Source organism: Hippocampus zosterae, chromosome 16 (assembly GCF_025434085.1).
Source record: "Hippocampus zosterae strain Florida chromosome 16, ASM2543408v3, whole genome shotgun sequence".
Classification (NCBI taxonomy): Eukaryota; Metazoa; Chordata; class Actinopteri; order Syngnathiformes; family Syngnathidae; genus Hippocampus; species Hippocampus zosterae.
This window is the reverse complement of record NC_067466.1, coordinates 5,258,544-5,269,335: the sequence shown is the minus strand read 5'-3', so window position 1 is coordinate 5,269,335 and position 10,792 is coordinate 5,258,544. Positions and strand designations below refer to the sequence as shown.

Sequence of the window (10,792 nt, the reverse complement as noted above, 5' to 3'; positions counted from 1 at the left end):
GATATACAGAGAGACTGGAGGGTGACAGAATGGCATAGAAATGGATGTCCAATGAAAAAAATAATACACCTGTTGTGATTTTTAGCGATATTGACATTAATAACATTTTGGCTTGTTACTATTTTTAACGGTGGTCAACTGGTGAGCATACTGAGTGCAGAGATGCTAGGTTCGATTCCGGGTCCGGCCTTCCTTGTGTGGATTTGCATGTTCTTCCCCCGTGCCTGCATGGGTTTTCTATGGGTACTACTGTTTCCTCCCACATTCCAAAAACATGCGTGGTAGGTTAATGCAACACTCTATAAGTGTGAGTGTGAGCAGGGATGGTTGTTTGTCTATGTGTGCCCTGTGATTGGCTGACGACCAGTTCAGGGTGTCCCCCGCCGACTACCTGAAGATGGCTGAGATAGGCTTGAGCACGCCCATGACCCTCGTGAGGAAAAGCGGTTCAGATAATGGGTAGATGGATGGATGCATACTATTTTGAAAGGCTTTTTCATGCAAAAACGTGCCCAAAAGGCAGGACATGTTTTGTAGCGAGTGTCGGATTTTCTCAATCACTTATCCTCACAAGGGCTGCAGCCTGTTCCAGCTGTTTTCAGAGAGTAGGCGGGGGACACCCTGAACTGGTAGCCAGCCAATTGTAGGGCACACATAGAAGAACAACCATCCGAACCCTTACATCTAAGTGCTCCATTAACTTGCCATGCATGTTTTTGTCATGCGGGAGGAAACCGGGATACCCACAGAAAACCCACGCAGGCACAGGGACAACATGTAAACTCCACACAGGAAGGCTGGATGAAAAGTGCCTGTTTGAGCTTGATTTACAGTCCAGTGTTTAAAAGTGATGACACCCCACTATAAATTATGGAGGTGAGCTGAGAGGAATTAGGGTGCATTAGGTGGGTATCAAACAAGGCCAGGCCTTCTGGAGGGAATGACACTATCTGGTCAAAGTCATGGCAGACTGATATTTGAATTGACATGTAATTGTTAGAACCAGCTTGAATCGTCTGCACAGATTTATTAGTTTCTTTTCCAACCCATGATACGAATGCAGTACTCCCCAAAATCAATCACATTTCAATTTCATGAGACGTATTTGTTTGCAGTTGTACGTCAGACAGACTTGAGAGGACAAGGCGGAGAAAACGACGAAACAAGACAAGTGATGTTAAAATGAACATTTATAATGACTCTGTTGCCGTCGCAAAAATAATCTTTAAAAAACAATTCATTATTAACACTGAAATGCTGACTTCACTGGTAGTCCACGAGTCATCAAACACAACTCACTGAATTTCTTTTACAAACACAGTACTACAGTTACATTAAATAGTCATTACCGTTAAATCTATTGATGAGTAATGTCGAAATCAACACATGTAACAATGACACTTTTTGAAAATCTTCCCGCTCTCCCGCCTCATAGCTGTCTTTGTCTTCAACAGTTAATCATCTCAAAAACATTCCGCTTCTGAGATGTTTTGAAAACAGACTGGCAGCATAACAATGGTGCCCGCTAATGTCTTTCAAATTAGGGTGATGCATGTCAAGAAGAATGAATCCAATATCCATTCCGGTGAACTAACTAACATTAAGTTATTTTCGGCTTGCTGCCTTTTGGCTCAGTGCAGAATTATTTGGCACTCATTCTAACCCTACCACCCAAAAAAAATTGGCACAAAAATCACCTTCCGAGCCGCTTGATCCTCACTAGGGTCGCGGGGGCACAAAAATCGTTCACACATTTTCCACAATGGCACTATAAGGCATTGTCCTTATGTATGTGAATATAATCAGACTTCATTTTGCCCTTCAGGTTGTTACCTGTGACAATTGAAAGGAGTGTTCCCAATCAAAATACATCACTTTGCTTGAGTTGATTTGTTTTTTAGCGTGTATGCTGTCAGTCCATTTTTTCTCTGAGATGTAACTGAGGTAAAACTGAAGTTTTAAACACCCCCCCCCCAAAAAAGAGGAAAAAATTTTATTACAATGTCATGAACATGTTGTAATGTACCAGCACGCTCCCTTCGGTGTACACTTCCTCAGCAAGTGTTCAACCCTGCACATTAGCCAAAGAATCAGAAAAGAAACACAATTTATACTTGTTTAACAGGATACATGTTGAAACATATCCAACATGGACGTGAGTTCTTGGGGGATGAAGAAGTCAACCAAGTTCATGGGAGATTACGAGGGTCAAAAAAAAAAATAAACAACCCCCCCCCCAAAAAAACGGCCACGGTTGAGTGACAAGAATCTTCTTTTCTCAGATGAAAGTTGTCAGAAATACTTTTTTTAAGCCATTTAAAGGGCGAGCACCGTATTAGGTGCTCTTCAAACGGAAATGCAAACCAGTGATATCGTGTCGGCTGTTTGACACACAGAGGCGCTGGTAAGTTGGGGCAAAGCAGCCTTTAGTCAGTCCGTCGTGTTTAGCCGTCGTATAGCCTTCTCGTTGAAAAGGGCTCCTTTGGAGGCCAACGAATGTCCGGAACACATGTGGAGTGAATATACTTTTTTTTGGGGGGGGAATGAGACAGTAATGCATTTTGGCATTCAGATATAGAGCAGGAAATGCGATACAGTCGTGAGGGCTGGAAGCCTAAGAGAACCGACACACCAATATAACTCATGGAACTCGGACTTCGGCGTTCTCCATCAAATTGTTTTCCTCCATTTTTTTTTTTAATCATGTTGAGGTCGCAGAGAGAATCATCATTTTGCTGGTGCTGGTTATGCCTCTCACACCTGACTGTACGTGTTCCGTTTGTGCCTTTATCTCCCAAGAGAGAGAACCGGCTCGACAAATTTTGTGGTTTTTCTCATTTTTAAAGACACCCTCAACAAAAGGATAGATAGAAAAAGACAAAAAAAAGCGTAGCTCCCTCGTAGTCTCTCTCGCATGTTAGCTCAAAACAAAGCGTCTCAGTGATTGGTACAAACTTCTGCCGAAGGGAATGTGGAGGACAATGCTTTTGAAGGAAGAAACAACAGGGCTCACTTCTCAATTTTTTTTTTTTGTCGGATACTCCAGCCCTTTTCCATCATTTGCCCGACAGGATGAATAAATAACAAAGTACATCAGAATAAAACAAAAAAATGGGGGGAAAAAAACAAACCAAAAAAAAAACCAGTTTGCTTCATTTTCACACCTACTATGATCGAAGAATCAGTAAAGTGCAATTATGCATCATCAAACAAACAAGATCATGTTAACAGTGGATTCGATATTGGGGTCAAACGTATCTGGTTAATGACAATGGCCGTGAGAGGCCTACCTGACTATAGCTGAAATCTGACATAGATATTAACTCTACATGTTTGTGACATTCCTGCCCTGATGTTTTTTGTTAGTTTTTTTTGTTTTTGTTTTTTACATTAAAGACTGGTAAAAATAAAATACAAAGTAATGGTTACATTCATCGATTTTCGAAGTAGGCTTTCAAGCTGTGACAGAACCAATGAAAAAAAAGTGACAGGTTATATGAGGTTCAACCCGTTTGTTAAATAAATGTGTCTACTTTCTATGTGTGTCTGATATCTTGAAAAAAAAAAGACAAAACAAGGAGCCGGTTACAGTTTCAAGTTTGCTTGTTTTGCTTTTTTCCTGAACCTATAAAACATGTCTGGAGATATCAACTTTAATCTGAGATATGGGTGCTGTGTCAGTGCTGTTTTTTTTTCTGGGCCAACATGACAAGAACAAACTCCTTTCCAAATCACAACACGAAAAAACACAACTTTTAGAAACATGAGGCGAGTAAACTTAAGTGCTCTACTTTGGACCACATGCAATGTTCTGAATGTTACGTACGAGTCACCTCGTAAATTTTTCCGAACTGGGTTTTTTTTCTTTCTTTTTTTTTCTTCTCCAAAAATTGTCCTTGATACCATGCATTAGAAGACGTGCAAAAAGATAACACCTAACTCCACAACACATTTTTGATTGTTAATAATGGCTATGTTATGAATGCTTATCATATGTAATGCTTAAAGTCCATGCTGGCCAATAAGAGACATTGTGAAAAAAAATAAACAGCAGTACTTAAGCCACAGGTCAAACAAACACACAAGGGATGCATGGCGTGTAAAAACAACATGGATCCATTAAAAAAAATCACAATCTTTTTCCTCTTATTCTATGTACCTATGGGATATAAAAACGATGCACAGACAGTTTCTTTGTCCTTTTGTTTTCTTACATCATGTGTTTGATTATCTTTTTCTCAACTTAAAAAGACAGCGTTTGGTTGGCACTTGATCAGCACTTCTAAACAAGTTATTGTATCTATGATATCTAACAATTGATCGCACACCTACAATTTCAGAAAGCTGCGGGAGGTCTAGTTTGGCACAGGTTGTACTATGAAGTCTATTATTACTTTTACGATCTGATCAATACCGCGTCGCATCTTGTACACCTCATTGGATGCTCCCCGCATCATAAGGAGCACGTTTCTAATCAACTGACCAGACATCTTTTCAACTAAAATATTTTTTTTTGTATAGTCGACTTATCAAATAGCAGCATCTTCATAATTTACAAAAAAAAAAAAAGTAGTACATGTAAACCTATTCATTCAAAAAATTTTTTGTAACTTCAAAGGTTCATACAACGGACATAAAACACAAAAACAGGACAACATGCTACTATATTGCTTCCAATATTCTTTACATTTTCTTAACTGTCAAACTAAATAATCCGTGACAGAAATATGGACACCACCGGTTGATGAGTCATCATAATGCACAAACAAATCGCAAAGCTAATCTTAATCAGGCGTAGTTGGCACTCTCATCATCCGCACAAGTATAACATAGTTCACATTGTATCGACAACGCTGGACTGCATTTAGACTACAAACTAGAATAGCTACAATAATGTACATATAGATCATATGACGTGACATATTGTATTCCACAGAAATGAATTCTCGTCATTTTCAGATCAGAGGATATGCATAAAGGATGTCATTGTTTCGGCTTTGAGGTCACAAACAAGTTCCCCAAAAACGTGCTTTTGATATAACTTGCGCCTTCTGTTTGTTTTGTTACGAGGCTGTGACATGTAATGGCTGACATATGAATATTCATGAATTCTTAACCAAGATCTGCTCTCATCTGGGGGAAAAAAAGTCATTTTTTCCCACATTTTTTTCCCCCTTTTCTTCCCAAATCTGACTCGTTCTTGTTTCTAGACTGAATTGGACACATTGAAATAAAATTGCTGGTTGGGTCTAGGAGTGGGTGTCACAGTTTTGGAGGCGGGTGTATTCTGTGCATTTTTAAGCCTTTCTCAGCTCTGCAGCCTGGTAAAACGAAGTTTTATTACCCTTCGACTTAGTGCATAACTCCCACCAGCAGCACACCCAACACCGCTCATGAGAAGACGAGACAGGAAAAGGGAGAGAGGGAGAGAGAGAGAGAGAGAGAGAGAGAGAGAGAGAGAGAGAGCACAGTGTACTGTACAGGAGGATAAAGCACAGAGAGCTATTCGGTCACAGGTGCAACCTAAGAATGATGACAAACGGCGACATGCAGGGCGGGGGGAGGTTTGGGGGATAAAATGTTGAGTGAAAGAGGAAAGTTACTGAGGTGCAGAGAGAGAGATAGAGAAAGTAGTATTTGGCACTGTTTTGCCCAGAGGTTTGAAAAATAGCTCCCTGCAATGAAGCAGTCCAGTTGCGTTGCCAACCCCCCCTGTTTTGTGCTTGTATTTCACGATAGGCTAAAACACCGGGCAGTACAACATTCTACTCAATAATTTCACATGTAGCCAGATTGGTACTGAAGGACTTTGGAGTCATCCAGGAAAAAGAGAGGCCTCACTGTGGCAATGGACAAAGAAAATATTCACACAGACAATCCAATTGGCTTTCGGGAAATGCTATGAATTACTGTGAAAAAGTGGAGGGACAACACTCGGGGGTCCAAGGTTTTGTTCTTTCTTGTATACGACTCAGCTGTGTGGACAAACCTCTCACGGCGGTGTGGCCACGCAGCTGATCATAGTCATTTCGATCAAAGGGGACGATTGGAAGATGCCCTAATGGAGGGTGTGTGTGTGTGTGTGCATGTGTGTGCATGTTTCAGATGTGACATAATTTGGGAGAAGAAACACATACGTGTGCCGATGACAACGCGTCCTCGAATTTTAAGAGCAAATGTGCTTGTGCTGACGGTCTTCATGACACATTTGGAAGATAAATGCTTTTATGGAGATAGTCCCGCTTGGTCAGTGTTGCCATCTCTTGTCTGTGGAAGATAGATGTGCACGTGAAAATACGCACTCACACACTCACACGCATCCCAGAAGTGACAGGCAAGCTTCACATTGTGTTCTTAATGTCTCACAGTGCAGTCTTCCTCGACCAAGAGTACTCAAGATGAACACAATGGCTAGCAGCGCAGAGGGAGGCCAAGGTACTTTTAGTGCTTAGAAATGCTCTAAATAGTTGGCCCCCCCACTTTCGATTCACTAATATCCACGAAAGACAGCGATTCCAAAATATTTAGGTTTCATTACATATCCGCCCAAAAGTTAGTGGCGAGTCAGGCGTTTTGGGAGCGATAAAAGGCGGCCCGGATGAACTGAAAAAATCGTTTGGATGCAAATTGAGAAAGATGGCTCACACGGAAAACTGTGACCGAGCCTTCTTTTCAAGTGTCGCTCTACTTTCCTTTCATTCGAGGATGCCTCTGAAGAATATTTGGTACCCTTGTCGTAAAGGCAATCGTTTGTTTGTTCACAGATAAACGATCGGGACAGCATTCTGATCAAAATGCTGTTTGGTAGTGCTTTTGGTTCCTTTCGCACTGAACAGGGGACATGCGGCTTCCAACTTGAGCGCGAGTCGGATATATCCGTTCATTCTTGAGAGATGCGCATATGACAATAAGGCAAACCGCCGTCAGCCATATTTTGGCCGCAGCCAATTTTGAGAAGAGGACACCGGATAGGCCTGAGACATTAAGACTGGATCGCAAAACTGACGCCAACGCTTCTCATCGCGTTACGGCATGTCTCGCATCTTCTGAGCTACTCACGGCTGGGCCATAAATCAGCCAAGCGGGAGCGGGTCATAATCGGGAACGTACTGTCATTTCGCTACCGGTAGCACCAATAAAGGGTTAAACAAGAACCTACTTCGGGGTGTTTGTTGCCATGACTGGATCGACTGTATTTCAATGTTTGTGCATTTATGGGAGTGTTCGCTATGTGTTTTCGTGTTCAATATATTGATACATTCCTGTGTGTCTCCTCTGTCCTCTCACGTGGATTATTGAGCCCCTGAACTATACTCGCAGACTGCACCTGTGAAGTTCAGACTGGGGCTTGACTTGTACATTTCTTTCACTGCAAAACATTTGATCCCTGGTAAATAAAAAATATCAATAGGCAAATATGTTTTTTTTTGTTACATTCAGATCAACCTGCATTCACAGGTTTGAATATATATATTTTTAAATTGAATCCGATCATAGTCATAAATAACGGAGGTAAAAAAAAAAAATCTTTGAAATTTCAATTCCAATATAAGGTTTCAACCAACGCCAACGTAGGTATTAAGTAAATTATTTGCTTCCCGTAAACTGAGGTGGCCTCAGGTGCTTGTTGTTAAATGGCTCCGCCCATCGCCCATAAACAGTGCTTTCTGCAATGTATACAAAGAGAAAAATTTGTGAAACAGCCCCATTAGTTGGCTCGAACTTCACTGGACACATTCAACTCACCGGGAGCTGAGGTCTGCAACTGACATCAAAACCATTGAAACAAGATTAAAAAAAAAAACTCAAAGGAAAGTAAATCAGCAATGAGGTTTCAGAGGAAGGTGAAACCATACGCCTCACCCTTGAATCTTCAGCTTGGCAGTGGACCAGTTCAGCTTACTCTGATCACCATCATCAGAAAGGACTCGACACAAACTTTTAAAAAACATCAGGGACCACATCAGTCCTAAAACATATTAAAAAAAAAAATCACACACACTTGTCTTCGGTGTCTCCCCCCTCTCCTCCTCCTGTTTGATCCTCTCATTTGATTCGGAAATATTAAAGAAATATTTGGACGTTTCTATTTCTTCCTCATTGTGACACTCTAGAATTCCCCTCTAGCTCTGTCCTCATCTTTTCCTTTCCTTCCTTTCTTTCTCTCTTTTCCTCTTAACCCACTTTTTGCGGATTGGTAGCACGCACGCCCTGCTCATAGGTGATCCGCTGGCTGATAAGATACTGCGCTGCTTGTGTAGCTGCTGGCGACCCTGTTATGGTGACTTTACGGTTCCGAGTACCAGGAATGAACTCCCCCTTTTTGGAGATCTGGATGCGGGCTCCTGTTAGCTCCTGGTACTCCACCAGCGTTTTTCCTCCTTTTCCCAAAATTGCACCAACCAGATTCTCGGGTACGGCAATTTCAACCACGTCCTTGGCTCCGTCAGCGAGCTTCTCTGTTGCTAATAGGGAGGAGGCCATCAGTGGAGATGAAGCGTTTAGGTAACCATTGGAAGCACCTGTAGCAGCTGCGAGAGAACCGAGGGAGAAGCCGCCAAGCCCCGTCGCCGGGTGGCCAGCACTGCTGGAGGCGTCGCTAGCATAGGAGGCTAAGAGGTTAGCTGCGGCGGCGGCCGCCGGGTTGGCACTCGCCGCTACTGCGGCAAGGACACCAGAGGCTGCTGCGGGGTTAAGGCCCAGGCCCAAGGTGTTGGTATTGTAGCCATAGCTGGCCAGCGTGTTGAGGGCTGACGTGATGGCCAGGAGGTCGTTGCCAGAGAAGCTAGACATGGCAGCAGGGAAGGCACCCATTCCTGTCAAGCCCGCCTGGCCCAGAAGGCTGGAGGCAGTGGCAGCCGCCGCAGCCGCATTAGGCAGCACCTCGGCCGTGTTGGCGTAGGGGGATCCGGTGGGGTTGGAGTTAGCAACTGGGCCGGAGACGTTTGAATAACTGATGTTGAGGCAGCTGCTGCTCTGAGGGTCCTCCTGGATTTTTTGAACTATGATTTCCACTGCCTTACGGTTCTGCTCGGGCTCACCACTGATTGTTACCACTCGCTCCTGCAGGTTGATGCCCTCCGGTTTCTGGGAGAGCTGCACCCAAGCACCTGACTGCTCCATCACTGCTTTCACTGTGGCTCCTCCCTTGCCAATAATCAGACCAGCGGTGCTGTTGGGCACAATCAGTTTGGCCTGCAGAAAAATATACATGATATAAAGTAGCAGCAAATGAACAAGAGGACCTTTTAACAGCATAAAACAGAAGGAGGGACAGCTCTGACTGAGTTGGAGCCATGCCAGCGCCTGCTTTACTCAGCCATTTGTTAATCCTCGGGGTTTAAGCTACAGCTGTCACATGGCTCTGTCTTGCTATGAAAAACTGGAGGTAAAAATAACCGCATACCCTCACTTTTTCCTGACCTTGCCAGCCTGTGGGTCATGGCCCCGAGAATGACTAACAGTGGTAACCAATATACGCGGTGTCCTAGAAGTGAATTGTGCCGACCACATAGAGACCACACACACAACACAACTTGAGTCGACACAGTGATGGACGATGTGACGACTCTCCCGAAGGCCAAACAAAAATATCTCAATTGGCCCCTCGTGGCTGGCTCCAGTATAGTTCATGACCCAGACTCTTTTTCTTTTTCTACACCATGGGGGGTGCAAAGTCATGTTGAGATCAATTTCAATGATTGGGTCAGAATGGGCCCATCCACCAATTAATACTTGCAGATTCTGGTTTCATCTACAGGACTGTGTCAAACTCAAGGCCTGAGGGCCAGATCTGGCGCCCCACATCCTTCTATGTGGCCTGCCGATGCAAATGATGTGCGTCAAATGCCATATTTTTTTATATTTTATTACTTTTGAAAATGCTGAGCTATTGCAAGAATTTGTTCCTTCCAATCCCTCTTTTAAAATATATTTAACATTAGAAAACATTTTTAAACAAATTAAGATTATAACTGGTCCCCAGTTTCAAAACTAGTCTTTCATTGATTTGTTGCGTGTTTGGAATCTGAGACAACCATACGTTTATTTGACTTCACACTGTGAACGTCAGTCAGAATGGCCCTCCGAAGGAAACCCTAACTACGATGTGGCCCGCAACAAAAATGAATTTGACACCCCTGATCTACAGTACGTCATCGGCAAAAGTATGAGATATTTTCATTTTGGTTTTAACCCTTTCGGGGACAGCAGCCACTACAGTGGACAGCTGATCATATTATTATCAGTTTAGAGGGTGCAGGAAAGGGTTAAACAGGAGATCATGTGACACAGATGTCTTCGCCATTATTATTATACACCAAAACTGTCTTTTCCCCACAGGAACGCACCTGCTTGATACGGTCAGGGTTGACCGTGGTCTGTGGCTGCAGTATGCTGACAGGTTCTGGCTTCTGAGCACTCTGGGGCATCTCTCGGACTTTCTCTGCGATGAAGTTGTGGACACCATTGAGGGCTTCAACAGTACCCTGTATCAGGCAGACGCGCTCTGTTGTTCCTGTGATGACAGAAGAAGAAGACAAACACAAGCGATCGGGTTACTTTAATACGCTTGGAATGGATAAATGGGATTTGGCTAGATCTACATTCATATGAAGACTTCTTGGCAATGAAAACTGTTCCTTGACATTCTGCAAAGTGACCCAATTACCGAGCTATTGCTTCCTTCCCCCATTTATACAATCAACAGAGAAACAGCTGAAAGAAAGAACCGCGCTTGGTTAGTGAGCCACAGGGGGCAGAGGGGGGGAAGGATTCCTCTTCAGTGATGTAA

General features: G+C 43.2%; 1 protein-coding gene across 2 annotated transcripts in view; it reads right to left on the bottom strand.

The window, feature by feature from the left end:
• Window positions 1-1,889: 1,889 nt before the first annotated feature.
• The window catches only part of nova1 (NOVA alternative splicing regulator 1), a 41,749-nt gene continuing 32,846 nt past the window's right edge, over window positions 1,890-10,792 (bottom strand). For both annotated transcript variants that reach the window (XM_052046263.1, XM_052046264.1), the window contains exons 3-4: window positions 10,350-10,516; window positions 1,890-9,195 (exon numbers count right to left, since the gene is read on the bottom strand). In XM_052046263.1, coding sequence (XP_051902223.1) covers window positions 8,176-9,195; window positions 10,350-10,516 — 1,187 coding nt within the window. In that variant the 3' untranslated portion in view covers window positions 1,890-8,175. The remainder of the gene's footprint in view (window positions 9,196-10,349; window positions 10,517-10,792) is intronic.